The sequence below is a fragment of the Acartia tonsa genome, chromosome 11 (genome assembly GCF_053477335.1).
Source record: "Acartia tonsa isolate MP-2025a chromosome 11, ASM5347733v1, whole genome shotgun sequence".
NCBI classification, from domain to species: Eukaryota; Metazoa; Arthropoda; class Copepoda; order Calanoida; family Acartiidae; genus Acartia; species Acartia tonsa.
In genome coordinates this window covers 13,979,244-14,001,670 of record NC_137270.1, presented here as the reverse complement: position 1 = coordinate 14,001,670, position 22,427 = coordinate 13,979,244, and the positions used below count along the sequence as shown (strand labels likewise).

The following is a 22,427-nucleotide window of genomic DNA, read 5'->3' as shown; positions in this document are numbered from 1 at the left end:
CATAAATATAAATAAATAACTATGGAAGCTTGCAGGGAGAAAAACACCTAAAATAAGCTCTATAGAACATTTTTTCATACTCATAAACACAGACCAAAATTAACAAGAATTAAACTTGTCTAATTTTTGGCCATGCAATGCTTTAATGAAAGAAAAAAAATCTGCGTTCTACAATTCTAAGTTATTACATTATAGGTATATATAAAATAATCATTGATTATATGTATATTACTCAATTTTTTCATAATATTGATTTTAAAATTTTACATTCTAAGTAAAAACGTACAAATGATGTCATGTTTTGTGTTTCATATAAGTTATGGCCTCAGCTGATTGGAAAAACACATAATGCAATTATTTTCCCGCGTTATTTTTGCCAGACAAATAACAATGTCGTCTTTATTACAAAAAAAATGGCGGGATAATTTCGCGCCTTTTTTGCATCTCACTCTTAACTTTTTTGTGTCTCTTAGAACTTGATTTTTATTAAAATTTGGTTTTGGGAGATTTTTCTCTTCAAATTCAAATTTCATTGGTTTTAATATTTTAAATATGATTTTTTTTTACAAAATAAGACCTTAAATATCACTGGAAAAATTGTATTTCAAGGTGTTTTCATTTTTTTAAACTTACGTAAATACTTGGAATTTATAATATTACACCTTTATCACTTTATCTGACTAAATAGATTTTATTCCAAAATCTTGTACATGTTATTTGTTTCTTGGTAATTGTGGATTTTTTAGTGGTGCTTCTTTTTTTATTGTTTTGTTTTGGTTTATCTTCTCGAGAGCTCCAGTTTTATGGCTGAAAAAGTGTTTAATAAAAAAGGTATTATCACATAAATCTTAAGGGACAAAACACAACCCATTATAATAAACAAAATTGCCCTTTCTGTAGATCACAAAATTATAGGTAGAAAAGTTTAAACAATTAAAGTTTGTACCAATCAGTCATAATTTAGGAAATAAAAGCCAATGGAATAGAGTTAGTTAAAAAAAACATTGGGTACCAGTATAATTCCCAGTCCAATATCACTTCCTCCTTCCTTTTTAACCATAATTACTAGCAGCCTGTAAAGTACCCTCATAAAAAAAAAGTTATAACCTTCCCTGGACCTGTAAAAAAAAATTCAATGTAAAGGATAACTCTATCGGTTCAGCGCGATTAACAAGATGGCGGTAAGAAGATAGTTTAGCTTAACCGTTCCCTGAATCTTAAAGAACAAGGATAATAACTTACCATCAATGATTTCAAGCTTGGCTTTGTTAATTTCTTTCCTCATTTCTCTTAAAATTTCTTGTTTCATGGCCTCCAAATCTGCACTGTCCACTCGGTCACCTACAACAATTCTTAATCAATTTTTGTAAAATCTTAAAAATTAAAAATTATATTGCACTAATACTGTAGCAAAATAGAATTTTCGTTATGGATTGGAAACAAATTACTATAAGATGAATTGGAACTAGTTTTGAGCCACACTGGAAAATAATTAAACAATATTTTAACAATATTTTATCTTACTATCCGCGTAAAACTGTTTATAATACGTTCTGATTAATAACTGTTCTAGTATAGCTCCGAATCCAATTAATTTTCGCTGGATTGAAGTGTCAATTATACTTCTTGGAATTTCTCCACCAATAAAAAAATCATAGGATTAATATCTTGTTTGACAGACCATTACATAGTTATAGAGAAGCTGTGCCACTTATTAATATAAAATTTAAAAAAGAAACATGCATAAAAAATCACGAAAGATATAAAACTAGTAAAAAACCTATTAATTTGTTATTGAAATTAAAAACTTAATTTTCTCATATAACCAGGGAGGGAGAGGACATTGGACTGTTAATTACAGTGAAATAATAGTTATTTCTCGCATCGTATTATAAACGGCTTTCCGCGGATATAGAATGTACAATTATGAGATTAAAACTAGTTTTTTTAGCCCCGGGGTGCCGAAGGCACCGGCTAAAAAACTGGTTTTAATCTTATGATTGTACATTTCTATATTCGTAGATAGCTGGATATAATACGATGCTAGACATAGTTTTTCGTATGGATGAGAACCGGTTCCTATCCACCGGATTCGAATGAATACGAGAAAAATTATTATTTGTTGACGACAAAACTTTGGGTACTTTTAATGTATTTTCATTGATTGTTTGCATGCTAGTGTGTGCATAAACTTTGCAACAAATTTCCATAACATAAAGAAGTATTGTCTATTGTCTTATCCCTCTAGATCCCCGCCCCTAACCTTGACTTTGAAAGGGCGTTTGATACACATGACCAACATGCAACATAACAAATTCAGTAAGAGGGATAAGACAATTAAGATGAATTCATATACATACACAAAACTATATCATCTGTAGATTAAAATCATTGGAGAAAAAGTTTGGACATTTCGACATCAAGATTAATTCAAAGAACATGTTTTAAAACTTTGGGGACCAGTTTAATTTTCAGTTCTATTTCTCCTCCCTCCCCACTCAAACATAAATTACCCGCAGTTGAAAACTGAAACAAATGAATAAAAATGAATGATACAAAAAGTGTGACAAAAACGCCTTTGGTTAGTTAGTGCAGGTTAAATGGTTTACAGCGACACAGAAAAACAATCCTGTTTTTGTTTGCACATTTAGATCTTGCCAACCACTAAACCAATTTAGTTCTTTCCAAAAGCCAAAAACCTGCAAAAGGCAGTCTGACCGTCATTGTAGGTTCTCCAAACGGAAAATTTAATTTTGATAAAAATTTCAGCATTCTAACTTTTATAGGACATTTCCCCCATAGCGTTACGGACGGACTGACGGACAAAGTTAATTAGAGAGTAGCTTCGCTACTAAAAATACGGATGGTAAGCAAAAGAAAATAAGAGTGATGAGCTAAAATAAAAAAAAAACATTTAGAAGCATCAAGTCGAACTACAAAGAAAAAGGTTTTGCTCCTAAAAACTAAATTTAATTCATCCATTAATACTACTTAAATGCTTTAAAATGTCTAGAAAAAAATTCTAAAAATGTTTGCCATAATTAAGGTAAAGTTAAGACTTTCATGAAATTTTCTAAAGGTTGATTTCCCCGAGGCTTACAGGCTGCTGATGCGCAGCTGTCGAGCCCTGATGTTTACTTCCAAAATAATCATGCTCTTTATAACCCCACCTAATGATATGCATTTTAATACACAAAATATTGCCATGCAATTTCCATGAGCATCCTATTATATTTGGACTTTCACTCTAGCCTTAGTTAAGTCCACTGACCCCCCCCCCCCCCACCTATAGCATCTTTTTTAATTTTGAAAAATTCTAGCCAACGTAGAAGAGCTTAATTCTGCTCGTTCAAACTTACCAATACAGATGTAATAAAATATAAAGTTTTCAAACCAACTAAAACTATAGACCAATATCCCATCAGCATTTAGGATCAGCATTTTTTAAAATCCTATACCACTTAAAAATAAAATAAAAAAGTATAACTTAACAAGTAAAGCATTTAACTGTAAAACAAATGAAAAACCATGCATATTTAAAAAAAGAATCATTAAAATTATATAAAGCAAGCAATAATTCTAAACTACAAAAACAAGACAAAACAAAGTAAAGCAAGAATCAAATAAAATTTAAAGATTCAATAAATATTCAAACAAACAGTTGATAATTTGTTCAAAAGCAGCCGTATTCTAATCACGTAGCCGCTATTATTAAGCAACTGGCAGGTAAAATATCAAATAATCTACAGCGAAGCAGCTAAAAAATTATGGTTCAAAGCAAATGTATGCCGAAAATAGCTGTCGAATTTCTATATTAGGATTGAAATCCATGAAATTGATATTTTACTTAGGGATTACTTAAGGATAGGACAATGAAGAACAAATTGATTTTTACCTTCCAATTATGATTTTTAATTAGTAGATTATTGTTGGAAAAGTTTATATACTTCTAGTTTGAACACAAAAAATATTCAATGTTTTCTTTTTATAAAACTTTGAGAACTAATATAATTAAAAGTTCAATGTCTCCTCCCCTTAAACTAGTTTGTTTAAATCCTTATTAAATACAGGGTGGGCCATTATATAAAACCGGACTTAAATTTAACGGTCAAAACTACATGACAGATCAGGATGGTTGACCTTTTCCCCCATAAAAACTTAGGATAGTTTGTTTCCCAGTTTTTAAAATACAATAAAATTATTAAAAGTGACGATTTTATGTTTAGAAATTAGAAAAAAGTCTGGTTTTAGATGGCCAACCCTATAAATGCACATGCCCAAGAACTAGCTGACACTGGGGAGGTGGCCACAGGGCCCCCTCACATCCAACCACCCACCTAAACCATTGACCCCGCCGGCTGCGGAGCCGCTCTTCTCAATCTTGTGCATTGCTTCCGTGTCCAGGTCTGAGCTGGCACCTCTGGGCTCCGAGCTGGCAGCCCTGGAATTGTCCGTGACAGATCTTCCGCCTAACAAGCTAGCTACACCACCTGCACCAGTAGTATAGGATGTATAATTATTAAAATTAATTAATATTTTCATAATTATGTTTTTATGATCATTTTAGGATCAAAAGAAAACAAAGTAGCGGGTATCGTCGTGTATTCCCGGTAGCTCTTGATAGGTTATTTCAGGTTAGGAAATTGGCCCTGCAGGGTTAGAGCCCCTACAGGGGCTAGAAATATGAGAAAAGCTACTGTGAAAATACGACAAAACCCGCTACTTCGTTTTCCCCGTGTGTCTAAGTATGATGGGGAGAGTATCCCATCAGATTTTATTTGAGAAAAAAAAACATCGTTAAGTCACCTATAAATTTATCTTTTAAAATGAAACTAAGCTTAATTAAACAATTTTTAATAACCATATTCCACATATTACAAATCTTCTATATTAAATATTCCAAAAATACATCATGCTTTTTATATAAATCTAAATAAATCCATCACCGAAAAGCTACCTAAGTAATCCACATTAAAAATTTAAAAAAAAACCTCCCAATATGTTCAATTTTCAAATCAACCCATTGAAATGTTTCAGGGATCATAAGGGATAAGACTATGAAATTTTTACTTCTTCTGAAGATTAAAATTATTCGTGAAAATGTTTTACTTTAAAGATTTAAATCCCCCCCCCCCCAAGTTTTTAAGCCAACCAATGAGAGTAAATGTTTACAAAATATGAACCAATCATATAAAGTCCAATGCAATCCATCAATGGGAATAACCTACAGACATATCAATATTAACCAGAGTTTATTATTATCCAAAAATTTCCGAAACATGCATTGCATACAATATATACATCCCTGCACCGTCTAACTCCGCACTGCGCCCCCTCACCGACCCCGCCGTGGGTCCCTTGGGCGACTCTGAGCCCGGCTTACCCGGGGATGCTGAGCCCTTGGTGTCACTTCCGCTGCCGCCATTTTTGTCGCCGTCAGAACTTGGCGCCTCAGCCTAAAATTATTGTATTTTTCAGCATAAAATGTTTATTTATTCTAAGATTAGCGGCTACGCCCCCTAGAAGCCTCTAGTGGCACTTTAAATTTAAATATTTTTTTTATTTTAAATACTTAATTTAAGAAATAATGTTAAGATAAGCTTTTTTTATGTTTCTCACCGCCCTGCGGGAATACTATAATATTTTTCGTATTTCTGGCGATTTCTTTTGGGAGGGTTGTGGTACCCTCCCCCCAAACTTGAAGCCTATCGGGACCTATGGGAAGCTAACCTGTTACTTTATCAAATTAAACCTTATATAGATTTAGACATTCATAGACATCGCTAGTTTATACCAGAGTTTCGGATCCTTGGACTTTAAAAAAAATTCGGAAAAAATGGAAAAATCTACCTAAATTTATAAAAAAAAATCTCAGGCATTCTCTTTATGAGAGCCAATCTTTAAGGTTTAGGTTCAGACTTGAAAAATAAGGTATTTTTGACTTCGAATTAAAGAATAGGGTAAGGCGGGGGAAGTTTCGGTAAGGGGCTATTTTCGGTAATTTCGACCTACCTTCATTAAATGACCTTTTTCTCCATGTTCCTTTCAAATGACAGAAAAAAACATAAAAGTAAATTTGTTCCTTATTAAATTGCCTACAAAAAAGTATGAAATGAATTTTTGTGAGATGAATATTAAGGATACTTATTGGGTCTCAAAGTCGGACGAAAAAATTTTTTTTTTTCAAAAATTTTTTAGTAGGTGTGTAAAGATCGACGTACACAAAAATTGGTAAGACCTAGAGCTGATCCGTAAAAACCTTTTGAACTAAGAATTGCCCGATCTTTCTAAATCCGTTGAGAGCTTTAAAATCGGGGTAATATTTTTTTCAAAAATGACCAAAGTTGGCGCCGGGGGAAATTTCGGTAATTTCAAAAGAAATTAAAATTCAACTTTTAAGGTCATGTTTTCATGTTTTCTTTTGTCAAATCTATTATTCCATATGGACTTTTTAAGAATTAGGCCTAAAAATGAATAGAACAGATAAAAAACAAAAAAAAATTAATTTTATTTTTTGAAGCAAATTTTTGAGAGCAAAAAATCAAAATTTCTGGTCCTTTGAAAAAAAAATATTTTTGACATAGGAGGAATAGTCCGATCTTTATGAATTTTTTGTGGTTAATCCCAATAACCTATACCAATTATAATTTTTTACGCTTGTTTGGTCGTTTGGCCTTTTTTCATCGATTTTTTTAAGGTTAAAATGTAGTCAAGATTTTTTGCAAAGATGACACTTTTGCTTCAAATTTGATTATTGAGGTCAATTTTTAATCAATTTTCATGTTTTTTGGTCTAAATCTATAGTTCAATGTAAGCTTTTTTAGGATCAGGCCTAAAAAGTAATAAAATACGTTTTTTTCTTATATCAATTTTAAGTTTTTTTTAAAAAAAATTTCGAGAAAAAAAAATCGAAAATTCGCGTCTTTCAAAAAAATTCATTTTTAACATAGAAGGAATAGTCCGATCATTATGAAATTTTTTGTGGATAATCCCTATAACCTATACTAATTATGATTATTTATGTTCGACTGGCCGTTTGGCCGTTTTTCATCGATTTTTTTTAGGTTGAAAAAAATTACCGAAAATTCCCCCGCTGGTGGGGAATTTTCGGTAACTTTTTTGCGGTCAATTTCGGCAAACTTCTAAAAGTCCTAGGATAACGTTCTTTTAGGACCTGATAGTCCTTTCCATAAGCTTCCTACCGGTCTTGGTTTCATTTGAAAATATTAATATTTACCCCATTTTTTTTTCAAAAAAACCGAAAAAATACCGAAATTTCCCCCCCCTTACCCTAAATATCTTTTGAAAAATTTGGTGATTTTATTTTTATTGTCAAGGATCCGGATCCGGATCCGCACTGACCAAATTTGGAGGATCCGGATCCGCATACAATCAATGCGGATCCGAAAAACTGATTTATACCAACCAATAAAGGTTATACAAAAGTCCCTAAAACTTTTAAGCCAACGAATGAGATTTACAGTTGAAGAGTTGATAGTTATAGACATCTTTCCGCAGATATAAAAATGAACAGTTATAACTTAAGATTAAAACCAGTTTTGTTACCCCTGAGATACCGAAGCTAATTAGTACATTTTATATTCGTAGAATACTAAATATAATACGATACAATATATGATTTTTAGTACTGCTTAGAACCGGTTCTAATCCAACGTATATTAATCGGTTTGGAAGTTATAGTGAAAAACTATTCCAAATTACCTTAGCTCTCCTGCGTGCCAAAGTTTTCTGCATCTCGTCCATGAGGCCGCCGCCAGAGGACCGGCCAACCGACCCGAATCCGGACTTGGCCGCGGTCCCGTTGGTATTATTCTCGTGGGGCCCGGACATCGAGTTCTGACGGTTTGTCTTCTTCAGTTTGACACCCTGTAATAGTTAATAAATATTATAAATGTATATTATTTTAATAGATTTGTGTAATGGCCCAAATAAGCAAACAGTTAATCAGTATTCACGCAACCTCGCCCATGTTGCGTAAGAAGGGAGATTGTTAGGTAGTATTGCGCCGGATACCTAATATTAAAGTGTATAATACCAACACATCCCTAAATCCCAGGCCTCCTTGAGCAGAGTGTCATTAATTTCGGGGACTTAATTTGGGACACCTGCCATACTTAAAACTTATATGGTGATATAATTACAAGGGTACATACAAAACTTGAACATGGAGCTTGAACTGGCCCTAGTGGCTGCACTGAAGTGTCACAGTCTACTCAAGGAGTCTTAGGTCCCAACTCTAAGAAACTATGGCTAATCAATTAATCAATTGTCTGACCTGTAAAGCTCCTGCAAGACCTCCCAACGGGTCCCCAGAATCTGACTTCTTTAATGCGGGCATTGGGGGCGGGGGAGGAGGGGGCGCACCACCACCTAAAACAAAAATGAATTCTTCAAAATTCTATACAGTACCTAGTTATTAGAAAACCAAAACTTATCCTTTTTAATAAAAGGGATCTCATAAAATTATAGAGGAATGAAGATAATATTAAACTATATTATAGACACGCTTTTTCATTTGTTAGCATTGTACAAATTATTCGCCCATCCCTTAAGATTTCTGTAATGAAGCATGAATAATTTAAACATTTGAAAAAACTGCCAATTTACTTTTCCTGTTTTTTTTTTTTAAATTGGCGCGAAAGATAGAAATCATCTTACCTAATGCAGGGGGAGCTGGGGGCGCGGGGGGAGCAGGCGGTGCTGGTGGGGCGGCAGGAGGGGCGGGGGGTGCAGGGGGAGCAGCGGGGGCTGGAGGTGGTTGGGGAGGAGGCGCGGGACTGTACTGTGGTTGACCGTTATACTGAAATAAGAAATTTTATTGTATAAACAAACTTTCTACCAGGTTGTCTATCTGTTTGTCTAAATGTCTACCTTATTTGTCTGTTATCTGACTGATTGTCTAACTGTGTATCTGTCTATGTGAATATCAGACTATACGACTAAGAGTCTATCTTTATATGTTTTTATCTGTTAATCTTTATATCTGTCTAACTGACTATCTATCATATATATACAGGGTGGGGCAAATAAGACCGGACAAACTTTAAACGGCCATAGCGACAAAACTACTTGACCAATCAGGACGTTTGACCACACTGTAAAAAGCTTAGGTAATGACCTTTTAGCAAATAAAAATCTTTGGACGTAGATGGACGTGTACAACGAGCTGGCCGCACAAAAGTTCTACAAGGCAGATTCCGAATTCGCCGGTGTTTTAATCTGGATTCTCGACTAGGGCCCACTAAATCTGACCTCAGCCCATCTGTAGGTGAGGTAGAGTTATGCAACTTGCTGGGGATACTGTTAGATACATAAGTAAGACACTAAAAAAGACTAGAGCTCTCTATCTGAAATGGCTTGGCCGTAGTACTCCAGCAAAGTGAAACGGGGCAGATTTTGAAATGTAAAAAACGTCAAAAATCGTGAAAATTCGTGAAAATTTCTCAGTTCTTGACTTTAGGGACACATATTGAACTTTAAAACTCATTTTAGACTATGGGTTGCGCTGACAACCCTAGCTGAAACTTCATGCCATTTCTAAAAAGGTAAAGAACGTCGTTCTAGCTCAACTGTGGTCCGAATAAGAGCCTCCGTGTATAAGGGTAGCTTGAAAGTTGGGCAAATTTGGATCCTGCGGTTACTCACGTTCTTAAGGAAATGTGGCCTCCCAGTAGCCCGATCTTAATTCAATGGACTTTTGGGCCTGGGGCTACTTTGAAGCATGCACCAATAGACGTGCCCATACCACAAAGACCTCCCTCATTGCCACTATCAAGGAGAACTACGCCAGCTTGGACAGGTACATTTTGACCTGTACCTGCCGGCGGTTGAGGAGGCGGGTAGAGGCGGTAATTAAGGCTAGCGGCGATTTTATTGAACAATCTAATAGTCATATACCTATTTTGCTTGCCAGTTTTAAAATTCAATAAAATCTTTAAAATTGACGATTTTATGTTCATTTGTTTATAAGTTAGAATTTGTCCGGTCTTATTTGCCCCACCCTGTATATCTACCTATATAAATATCTATCTATCAATCTACCTGTGTTGGACGTTGGTTGTTGTGGAGGCATAGGAGGCTGTGGTGGGGCATGATACTATCTATCTATCTATATAAATATATATCTATCTATCTACCTGTGTTGGTTGTTGTGGAGGCATAGGAGGCTGTGGGGGGGGGGGGTGCTTGATACTATCTATCTTCTATATAAATATATATCTATCTACCTGTGTTGGTTGTTGTGGAGGCATAGGAGGCTGTGGTGGGGCTTGATACTATCTATCTAATATAAATATATATCTATCTATCTACCCGTGTTGGTTGTTGTGGAGGCATAGGAGGCTGTGGTGGGGCTTGATACTATCTATCTATATAAATATATATCTATCTATCTACCTGTGTTGGTTGTTGTGGAGGCATAGGAGGCTGTGGTGGGGCTTGATACTGAAATAAAAATTAGGTAAGTTGTTATTTATTCCATAGATTTTATTTGAGGGACAGGCTTTGCCGCTTTCCCCTAATTGTCTGAATTAACAGTTATATTTTTAAGAAAAAAATCCTGTTATGTAATGTGAGAATATGCAATTTTATGTATTTATCTAGATAAACTGGATGTTTTTCTATATATATATGTTTTAGAATAAGCTTAAAATGACATTGATCCTGTCTACCTGATGATCGGTTACACTGTTGCTTTGGTGAGCTGAGTAATGCTACTTTTATCATCTTTTCAGGTAATATTAATAATGCTTAGGTAAATTTTTTGTTTTCTGTTTTTCTATCTATTTACCTGTTCATATGTTATTTTATTTATCTGTCGGGTCAATCAATCTATAATTAATCAGGTTACAGAAATAGTTGTCTGTCCATCCATCTATCTACCTGTCCATCTGTCTATCTATCTGTCCATCTGTCTATCTATATGTCCATCCATCTATATACCTGTCCATCTATACATGTTTACCTGTTGGTTATACTGTTGGTATTGAGACTGCTGATTTTGTTGCTGATACTATACCAAATTAATTATTCAAACATCTTTCATTTATAAACATTTATCTTTAGGTTCTAATCAGAGAGGGAAGGGATATTTGTCTGTTACACTTCTCATTTTTAAAAACAAAGCTTTTCTATAATAAAGGTCGGCTCGTCCGAAACGGTTAGATCTTTTCATTAATTTATAATTGTTCTATCGATTTCAATCTTTGCACGATGATTCCTATAACCTTAAGGTACGAATTAGGAAGCATAGCAACTCTATAATTGTTATCAGAAAGTCTGTGTGTCCATTTAAAACACGTTGCTTTTTAACCTTAAAAGTTTATATTAATTGAATACTTAAAATACTGCTAAATTAAACTAACAAATTAATTTATAATTTAAGTACCCGATGCTTTCAAGCCCTCAATTTAGAGAAAGTCTTTCTTAAAACTTTGGTTACCAGAATACCACCCTGCATACACTATCAAATGCAATAACTGATCTTATTTAAACATATAATAACTCACACTCTCAATGAATATTCAACTAAACTGCATTTATACAAAATCTTTTTGTTTCAAATCACCAAAGACAGGAGAGCATTTTCTCGAATTCATTCGAATCCGGTGGATAAGAACTGGTTCTCATCCATACGGAAAAAATATGACTAGCATAGTATTATATTCAGTTTTCTACGAATATAAAAATGTACAATCATAAGATTCAAACCAGTTTTTTAGCCCGTGTCTTCAGCATCTCGGGGCTAAAAAACTGGTTTTAATACAATATAAGTACATTTTTATATCCGCGGAAAGCTGTTTATAATTCGATGCGAGCTTATTATGGTTTCGAGTCTTAAGGGATAAGACAATGGAAGTTAAATTGATGTACATCCCAAATAATAATAAACAAAATTACCTCTTCTGAAGATAAAATTTTGTTTTTAATAAGTTTGGATACTGTCAGGTTGGACCAATCAATCAATATTGGAGTACCCAAAAAAAGTGTATATAAAACTTTGGGTACCAGTTAAATTTATAAACCCAATGCCCCCTCCCTCCCTGGGATTTCCATGATCCATGTTCCAATCCCTGGATTTGATTTGAATAATTAAGTTTCCTGTTGTTGTTGTGGCTGTTGTGGGTGATGCAACTGTTGTTGATCCGGCATCGGAGGGGCTGAGTACGTGCGGTGGTGCCCAGGCACTAGGATAGATAAATATATTAGATAGATAAGACAGAAGGAAAATGATAGATAGATATAAATTGCTAGAAATAGTTAAAGAATATGGCAAGTTTTAGTTGCATGTAAATGGATAGAAAATGATAGACAGATAGATAGAGAGAAAGAGAATACACAGAAAATAGATACAAAATTATAGACAGAAAGATATAGAATGCCTACTACCTTTAGAAGTAGATTAAGTTGTAGTTGTATAATGTATATTAATAGTTAGAAATTAGTTATATTAATAGCTAGAGGATAGTTAGAAAGATAGAGAATAAGCAATGCATACTACTGCCTATAGAAGTATTTAAAGAATATGTCAAGTTGTAGAATGCATGTAAATTGTAAAAAGATAGTAATTTAAAGATAGATAGAAAGATAGAGAATATACAATGCATACTGCATATTGAAGTTGTTAAAGAATATACAAAGTTGTAGTTTGCATTTAAATGCCTCAATTTCACCACATTAAATCTATGCAATAGTATATGTGCTATTATTTCATAAAAACTTATACATTAGGATGTGCAGCCTATGCAAAAGTTTAAAACTCATCCTCGTATGGCTTCAAACCAATTAATATCCGCTAGATTAGAATTAGTTTTCAGCCATACCATATAAGTAGCTTCACTGTAAAAGAGAACCTTATCAGCTTGGCTGTTAACCATTTCATACGAAACAGAGAGCCAGATATCATGATACTTTAACTTTAGGATTTTAAAAACTTACCATTTGACATATTATGTGAAGAATTAACATGTTGCACAATACTAAAACTTACCATTTGACTTTTTATGCGAAGAATTGACATGTTGTATAATACTAAAACTTACCATTTGACATATTAGGTAAAGAATTGACATATTTTGGATATTACTCAAACTTACCATTTGACATATTAGGTAAAGAATTGACATGTTGCATATTACTAAAACTTAACATTTGACATATTATGTAAAGAATTGACATGTTGCATATTACTAAAACTTACCATTTGACTTATTGTGTGAAGAATTGACATGTTGCATATTACTAAAACTTACCATTTGACATATTAGGTGAAGAATTAACATGTTGCATAATACTAAAACTTACCATTTGACTTATTATGCGAAGAATTGACATGTTGTATAATACTAAAACTTGCCATTTGACATATTAGTTAAAGAATTGACATATGTTGCATATTACTCAAACTTACCATTTGACATATTAGGTAAAGAATTGACATGTTGCATATTACTAAAACTTACCATTTTACATATTAGGTAAAGAATTGACATGTTACATATTACTAAAACTTACCATTTGACATATTATGTGAAGAATTGACATGTTGCATACTACTAAAACTTACAATTTGACATATTATGTGAAGAATTGACATGTTGCATATTACTAAAACATACCATTTGACATATTATGTGAAGAATTGACATGTTGCATATTACTTAAACTTACCATTTGACATATTAGGTGAAGAATTGACATGTTGCATATTACTAAAACTTACCATTTGACATATTATGTGAAGAATTGACATGTTGCATATTACTTAAACTTACCATTTGACATATTATGTGAAGAATTGACATGTTGCATATTACTAAAACTTACCATTTGACATATTATGTGAAGAATTGGCATGTTGCATATTACTAAAACTTACCATTTGACATATTATGTGAAGAATTGGCATGTTGCATATTACTAAAACTTACCATTTGACATATTAGGTGAAGAATTGACATGTTGCATATTACTCGGTCTCTCGGCGTACATTCTCTCCTTAATTAATTAAATCATCATTAGTTGTCACGAGCTTGATCTTTAAATCCTTTATAGGTGATGCTATTTTAAACCTTTATATCCTTGTTAGGACCAAAAGCTATAAAAATCTAAATACTATTAAGTTAAAATCTTATATTAGGTTTTAAATATCATAAAAGGTGTGTTTTTGAAAACCAGAAGGGTTATAAATTATTGTAAAATGCATATTTATAGGAAACCAATTCTCTGGGGTGTGCATACACTTTCGCATATTATCATATACGCAATTTTCGCATATTATCATATACGCATAGTGCTTCATATTTGCAACAAGCAAGAAATAGCAATAAGATTAAGTAAGGCACTCAAAAAAAACTACGAGATACAGACGAAAGATATTAAAAGCAGAAATTAATAAAATAATTTATTGAAAAAATCTCGAAACCTTTAATATGTTTTACAATTTCTATTTCTGCATGACTGACAGACCGACGGACAAAGCAAATAATATACTGGATGCTCATTACAAGAAAAAATCCGTCTATCTTGAATAGAACCGAAAAGCCACATTTCCCCCATAGCAGACTAACGGACTAGAGTAACTTCATTACTTTAAAGACATAACAGCAAACACATGAAGGGGGCTGTTTTTATGATTAGAGTGAAGTTAAGGGAAAGGCAGCTGGCGCTGTTGTAATAATATGCAGTTCTGATAATATGTTACATATGCAGATATTAATGCTGCTTTAAGGCTCTAAAACTACCACAGGCCTGAGACAGACAGACGGACATACATCGTCCTATTTTGTATTATGGATAAATAATTTTCTTTTTTGTAGTTTCTATGATACTATTCAGTATTTATAAAACACTTTAGAAATAACTTTGTATTGGGAAGAATGATTTTTTGGCTTTGTCCTTTGAAATGAAGTAGGTAGCCCCGACAGAATTTCGCACCCTTATATTGAAGCAGTAGGATGCCTGTGTGTATGAATGTTTTTTCCCTAACCACTGGACCTATTTGGTTAAGCCTTACAGCCAAAGCCAAGCTTTAAGGCTTAAGTGTGGGGGGGGGGGAGGGGTAGTTTTAATAGTTATTTCTCGCATCGTATTATAAACGGCTTTCCGCGGATATAGAAAGTACAAATATAAGATTAAAACTAGTTTTTTAGCCCCGTGGTGCCGAAGGCACCGGCTAAAAAAACTGGTTTTAATCTTATGATTGTACATTTCTATATTCGTAGAAAGCTGGATATAATACGATGCTAGAGATAGTTTTTTCGTATGGATGAGAACCGGTTCCTATCCACCGGATTCGAATGAATACGAGAAATCTTTTTAACATTTAACAGAGGGGGTGAAATCATGAAGTAGTATAGTAAGTATTGCTATGTCTGTTTGTGGCAAAAGATCTTAGGAACTGCTACACTAGTCATACTCATATTGTATGCTACTTTAAAAGAGAACTGCTTTAATTAATGTAAAGTTGTAAGGCTTTTTGGTTTGTCCGTTAAGATCTCACTAACCACTGAACCGATTTAGTTATCCATTTTAAGAAAGCTTCACATAGATCCAGAGATAGTTTTAGGCTATTTTACCTTTACTTCTATTTAGAAGGATGGGCTACATTATGTAAAGACAATTATAAGGATAAAGCCGACTATCCATATCTAACCTATCCGATATTAGACATTTTCAGATAAGCTAAAAACTTTTCACAATATTCTACATTAGTTTTTAGTTAGTTCTTTCTTTTTGTCTGTTAAATTGTGAATTTTGACCTTAAACTAGTCTTATTACTAATATCTTTTCAAATGTCGAAATGGTAAAGCACTTTAAATTAGGTAAACATTTAAAGCAGTTTTCCTTAAAGTACATAGTCGGGCACAGAAACCCCATCACCTGTTATTTTGAAAACAACAGTAACTTTAAGTCTTATTAGGTTAGGATAAATTGGGCAGTAAGTAGCATCGCAGGGTTAAGGCTCCCCCGCATGGGTTGTAAGAACCACCCTATTTTTAATTTAATGATAAAAATAGGGTGGAGGAGGGGGTTCACCGCTCGATAGGTTCTTTGAGGGAAAGCACTTGATTAAAAAAAACTTACATCATGATGTCTCATATCATATTGATCTGACAGTGAACTCTTCTGATATTCGTCGTACATACTAAAATATAATTTAGGTTATAGAGAAGCTACGAGCCTATGAATTTAAATTTTATAAAATATTTTTCAAAGCTGTGTCAAAACACAGGAATGGAAGTACCCAAAGGTTAGTTTAAGCCAACTAATGCTAAAAGTTGTTTATAAAACTCTGGATACCAGTATAATTGACAGTTAAACGTTCCCTTCCTCGAGGAAGGTGGCATGGAAGGTTGGGGGATTATTAAAATATCATACATTGCCCTATCCCTAAGCATCATCTATTTCAAAGTGTCCGCAGTTTATAGCCAATATGTTAAACTTAAGGATGCAAAATCTATCCATATACAGTTTGATCTTTAAAATTGTAACTTTTCCTCCAAAAAGTTATATTAATAGCAGGGTAATAATATAAAAAAAATCTACTAAAACTCTGATTTAAGACTGCAACCTAGTTACAGAATAATGTTATTTAAGGATTAGGCTTGCATAAATAAATCATAGGGTTGTAACCTTTCAATACAACTTTTTAAGGATTAGGCTTGCATAAATGCATCATAGGGTTGGAGGAACCTTAGTAATATAACTTTTCGGTGTTCCATTATTTCCTTATTCTCTCATTTTAGCAATAAAACAGTACATAAATAAATAAATTAAAAGGGGTAAAGGGGTGTTTACCCCCTCAAAATTTAAAAATACATTATATACCCCCCCCCCCACCCTCAAAACTGTCAAACCCCTTTTTTTATCTCCCTTACAAGAAACAGCTGTATATGTTTGCTAAGATCTCTTAAACTACGTAACCAACTTTTCCTTAACAAACAGGTAAGTTTCATATTGGACCAGGAAAGATTTTTGACTATTACTGGGCGGGAGGCTACTAATATTGTACCTGTTGTCATCTTGTCTGCCCGATGAATACCCGTCATAATGACCGCCGTGAACCCCATGACCAACGCCGCCGCCGTGACCGTTGTGCTGATGCGGCTGCTGGTAAACATTGCTCTGGGATCCGCCGCCGCTGCTGACACTCCCATTACGCTGTTGCTGCTGTATTGGCGGCTGCTGCAGGCCGTTATTGTCGATGCTGCCGCGCGGCGTTGTCACGGTGTTGGCAACTGGCGGTTCCGGCGCCTGGCGCGCGGCCTGCTGTGGGGGAGCTACCAATTGGCCGCCAGAGTTTAATACCTGAAATGGAGAAAGAAAATTTAGTCAAATATTTTTAGGCTCAAAATTCACCAAACCTCTCAACTTTTAAGTTTACCTTACACGCCCTTTGAGATCCCCCCATCGATAGCTTTTTTGGTAGTTTTTGAATGACACTTGAAATTAGTTTATCTTTACATTATTCCTTCTATATCTAATTACTAGCGGCTACGCCCCTAGAGGCCTCTAGGGACACGTAAAATTGTTTTTGTCAATCTATGTTAAAATTAGCTATTTACCAATAATATTTTTTTTAATTTTTATCGAGATCCTTCGTTACAAACAGACACACAGACAAACAAACAAACATCCTGTTACTTTAGTATAAGGACTAGCACATGCGCCCATAGCATCCAGCGGAAGGGAAGGGCATAAAAATAGCCTAAAACCATCCAGTAGTTATTGAAATCTTAAGCTACCTACAAAATACCTTACTACTTTATACAATAGGATTAACATTTAAAGTTTATTTTCAATTAATTCTAATGACAAAAGCCCGGAGGCCTATGTAAATTAACTTTGTTCAGATTCCAATAATTTCAACCAGGGATCTTGAGGGATAAGACAATATACTATAAATTAATTTACATCCTCAATGAAAAGAAACTAAAGTATCCCTTCTGTAGATCTAAATTATTAGTTAATAACTTCTGATATGGAAACAACCCAAACACATAAAATGAAAGGTACCCAAAATTTTTTAGCTAGCCTATTGATAACCTTGTTATAAAACTTTGGGTACGGGTGTAAATTATAGTCCATTGTCCCCTCCATCTCTGACTTGTAACAAACTTTGCACATATGAAAATTCTTCCAATTTCGAATTAAAATTTTATTTTGAGTAGAGCAGATTTTTGGAGAATTTTTAGGGATCTAAAAATATAAGACAATAAACAATAAATTGAACTGATAGCTTGTTTGTAAATCTTATAAATATTTAGTAATTGTCATAAAGGTTATCAAGCAAAAGAATGAACTTTTAGGATCAGTATTTTACAATTTAAAGTCCAATATACCATGCAACCTAATTTTTTAAGTTTTAGGTATTTGCTTATTATCAGCTACTTTTTAACTATGAGGCTATACATTTATTCACCCGTCTGACATATGGAAAAAAGCTTCTAGAGGCCCTGCATTGGAAGGGATAAAAAGAGAGCGGAAAAATAGGCTAATACCATCCACAGAAATAGGAAATTAAATAGCTTAAAACCATCCCGGGACATATGTGAAGCTTTCCTAAGAAAAGGAACTGGAAGAGCTCAATAATATTGACAAAAAAACTTTTCAATTTTATACATTAAAACTAGGATTATTCAATTTTATGTGAAAATAAATTGTTAATATTTCCAATACAAACTTTCTTGCTTATTCATAAATATTCAAATTTTCTATTTATCTTTATTCAAACAAAAAAAGGTTTCTTTCAAATTTATGAAAACTTATGCAAAGATACGCATGCACCTACTACTTTGTCAGATTGTGTTGTTTTGTTAGTCTATGTCTATGAGTTGCGCTTTCATGGATGTTATCATATAATTACCTAATTTAAATCCTAAAATAAAATTAACAATGTGCTGTCTAAATTGCTAGCAGTTTCCCCTCAAAGTGCCCTGTCGAGTACTGAACCACCCCCCTCTCCCTTAATATTGTAATTGAAAATATGGGAGGGGGGGCAGATAATTTAATTTTTGTTTCTTTGTTTCTTTGTTACTTTAGGTCAATTTGGATTCAGTTAAAAAAAAACTAACTCCCCCCAATAACTATAATGTATTTTAAAAATAATAGGATGGGTGGAAGGATTAATTGCTCTTTAAGAACTTTGAGGGAAAGCATGAAATTGCTTTGTTACTACATGCTTGTGTTGAAAGAATTATGCCCTAGAAAATCTTTTGTCTAGTCTTTTCAGAGGGAAAGGAATAATCAATTATTCGAAGGATGAAGGCAGAAAATAGCCTAAAACCATCCATCCCTGTATTAATAAACCTTAGCTAAAGCTTTAATGATCTTATGGGATAAGACAAAAAATTGTTACACATCTAAAATGACTATTTACAAATTTACCCCTTTTGTATATCAAAATTATTGTTTAAAAAGTTTGGTCACTTCTAGTAGGGGCAAATGAAGATTTAATAAAAGTGCCCAAAGTTTTCCAAGCCAACGAATATTACCTCTCACGAGATTGTTTAGTCCTTTGACACTGTACATAATTATTATCTGATTGAACTGTCCTTAATTTTAATTCATATTCAATTTTATTGTTTGTAAATGAATATTTAATACCTGTATTATAATACTGTTATTATTACAGGGTGCGCCACATAAAACCGGACTTTTTTAAAACGGCCATAGCGTCAAAACTACTTTGCCAATCAGGACGTTTGACCCCACTATTAAAAGCTTAGGTAATGACTTTATAGCACAAAAAAATCTTTGGACGAAGATGGGCTCGTACTCCGAGCTGGCCGCTCTTATGTTCAGCAAGGCAGATTCGAAATGCGCTGGTGGTATAATCTTGATTCTCGACTATGGCCCACTAAATCGGCCCTCAGCCCATCTGTAGATGAGGTAGAGTTATGTAACTTGCTGGGGATACTGTTAGATACATAAGTAAGACAATAAAAAAGACTAGAGCTCTTTATCTCAAATGGCTTGGCTGTAGTACTCCGGCAAAGTGAAACGTGGCAGATTTAAAGATGTCAAAAACGTCAAAAATCGTGAAAATTTCTTGATTCTCGACCCATATGGAACATAAAAACTCATTTTATACTATGAATTGCGCTGACAACCCTGGCTGAATCTTCATGCCATTTCCAAAAAGGTATAGAACGTCGTTCTAGCTCAACTGTGGCCCAAATAAGAGCCGCCGTGTTGAAGGGCAGCTTGAAAGTTGGGTGAATTTGGATCCTGAGGTTACTCACTTTTCTAAGGGAATGGGGCCTCCCAGCAGCCCGATCTTAATTCAATGGACTTTTGGGCCTGGAGCTACTTTGAAGCATGCACCAATAGACGTGCCCATACCACAAAGACCTCCCTTATTACCAATATCAAGGAGAACTTCGCCAGCTTGGACAGGTACATTTTGACCTGGGCGTGCTGGCGGTTGAGGAGGCGGGTAGAGGCGGTGATTGATCCTGAAGGCGATTTTATAGTTATATATTTCTAATAGTTATATACCTAGTTAGCTTTCCAGTTTTTAAAATTTAATAAAATCTTTAAAATTGACAATTTTATGTTCATTTGTTCACAAATTTGAAAAAGTCCGGTTTTATGTGGCGCACCCTGTATTATTTGTTATGTGTGTCATAAAATAAATATCTAAATATCTAGAGTGCGTGTTTATAAAAACTAGTATTTTACATACTTATCAATCTATATCTGTTGTTAACTAACTATTCTAGACTAAATAATCAAATCATATTGTTAGAATCTACCTAAGAAATTTGAGATTTTTCCCAGGGAAAAAAGGATAAACCAATGAATAATATATTAACTTTAACTTTCTAAATCTCAGGGTGCGAAGGAATATTTAACTGTATTGAGTACATTTAAAGTATCCAAACTTTAAACTGATAACTTTTTAAGAAAAGGAGTAATTTTATTTTTCAACATTGGGAATAACAATTATTTTATCATTCTATGCCTTATCCAATAAGATATTTCTTCATAACATCTTTGAAATAGTCTATTGGTTTAATCTAACGGCATTAAAGAAAACCTTACTTTTAAGAAATTCAATTGAATACATATTCCTTATTTTCTTATAGTAGAAAATAGACGATTTTTTTTTTATACCACGATGATAAACAACATTACCACCTTTGTAGATTAAGATTTTTAGACAAAGAGTTTGGACACTATGTTTTGAAGGAATCAATCAAATTCAATAATAATTCCTAAAGATTGTGAGCCAAAAAATAAGATTACGGGGTTATAAAACTTTGGGTACCAGTGTAATTTACAGTCTAAGGCCCCCTTCCTCCCTGGATTTTGCATACCGTACATATCAAATTTCTCCAAAATATTCTCAATGTTAATAAGACATTCTAGCTAAAATTCGTTTACTTTCTTCGATATTTCAATTAGAATAACATTTCTCGTATTCATTCGAATCCGGTGGATAGGAACCGGTTCTCATCCATACGAAAAAACTATGTCTAGCATCGTATTATATCCAGCTTTCTACGAATATAAAAATGTACAATCATAAGATTAAAACCAATATTTTTAGCCAGTGCCTTCGGCACCTCGGGGCTAAAAAACTGGTTTTAATCTTATAATTATACATTCTATATCCGCGGAAAGTTGTTTATAATACGATGAGAGAAATAACTATTATTATTTGCAAAGCTATAAAATAAGTTAAGAAGAAAATAAATTAACATTTATTAAAAGCGAAGCTTTTATATAATTAGGGTCGTCCGCACGTATTGAACGGAAAGTATTTTTTGATAATTCAGACATGTTAGAATTGTACTATCGATACCAAACTTTGCATGGGGATTCCTGTAGTAGTTAATACATGTTAGAAAGCGTAGCAACTCTATTATCGTTACTAGAATGTCCGTATGTCCATTTTAAACATCTTGATTGTTAACTTTTTAAACAAATTTTTATGTGATATAATTATCCGATTGATTTTTTTGAAAAATGTAAGTATGTCCATTAACATAAATCAAATAAATCTTATAACACTGATATAACCAAAGAAAATCCCGTTTTCCATTCAGTTATAAAAATGAACACATGAGTAGAGTAATAGAGTAGCTTCGCTACTAAAGTATCAAAATTATTGCATAACAAATTAATGTAATGCCCTTGAAAATTGAAGTTTGTATTACACTTATGCATTGTTATTTATTTATGATCTTTTATATAATGCAGGGATAAGTAAATAAGTAAAAAAATGAGAAAATTAATTTTTAAAATCACATGTAAATCTACTTGAATGGAATGGCCGACGGTTTTAATTTAAATTTTTTATTTTAATATTCTTGAAAAATTATCTGTATTATGATACTATCCATGATTTTTCAGTGGGGTTCTAATCAAACGAAAATCACTCAGTGACAAACCCAAATTGG

General features: G+C 33.5%; 1 protein-coding gene across 4 annotated transcripts in view; it reads right to left on the bottom strand.

Annotated features, from left to right (window-relative positions):
* Positions 1-716: 716 nt before the first annotated feature.
* Positions 717-22,427, bottom strand: part of ena (ENAH actin regulator enabled) — a 151,234-nt gene continuing 129,523 nt past the window's right edge. For 2 of the 4 annotated variants that reach the window (XM_080176879.1, XM_080176878.1), the window contains exons 6-18: positions 17,033-17,328; positions 16,105-16,165; positions 13,950-14,016; positions 12,123-12,206; positions 10,985-11,034; positions 10,417-10,464; positions 8,680-8,821; positions 8,297-8,391; positions 7,723-7,887; positions 5,313-5,456; positions 4,338-4,497; positions 1,243-1,341; positions 717-807 (exon numbers count right to left, since the gene is read on the bottom strand). In XM_080176879.1, the coding sequence (XP_080033005.1) occupies positions 779-807; positions 1,243-1,341; positions 4,338-4,497; positions 5,313-5,456; positions 7,723-7,887; positions 8,297-8,391; positions 8,680-8,821; positions 10,417-10,464; positions 10,985-11,034; positions 12,123-12,206; positions 13,950-14,016; positions 16,105-16,165; positions 17,033-17,328 (1,440 nt within the window). In that variant the 3' untranslated portion in view covers positions 717-778. The remainder of the gene's footprint in view (positions 808-1,242; positions 1,342-4,337; positions 4,498-5,312; positions 5,457-7,722; positions 7,888-8,296; positions 8,392-8,679; positions 8,822-10,416; positions 10,465-10,984; positions 11,035-12,122; positions 12,207-13,949; positions 14,017-16,104; positions 16,166-17,032; positions 17,329-22,427) is intronic. The other 2 variants (XM_080176880.1, XM_080176881.1) reach the window with 2 other exon arrangements.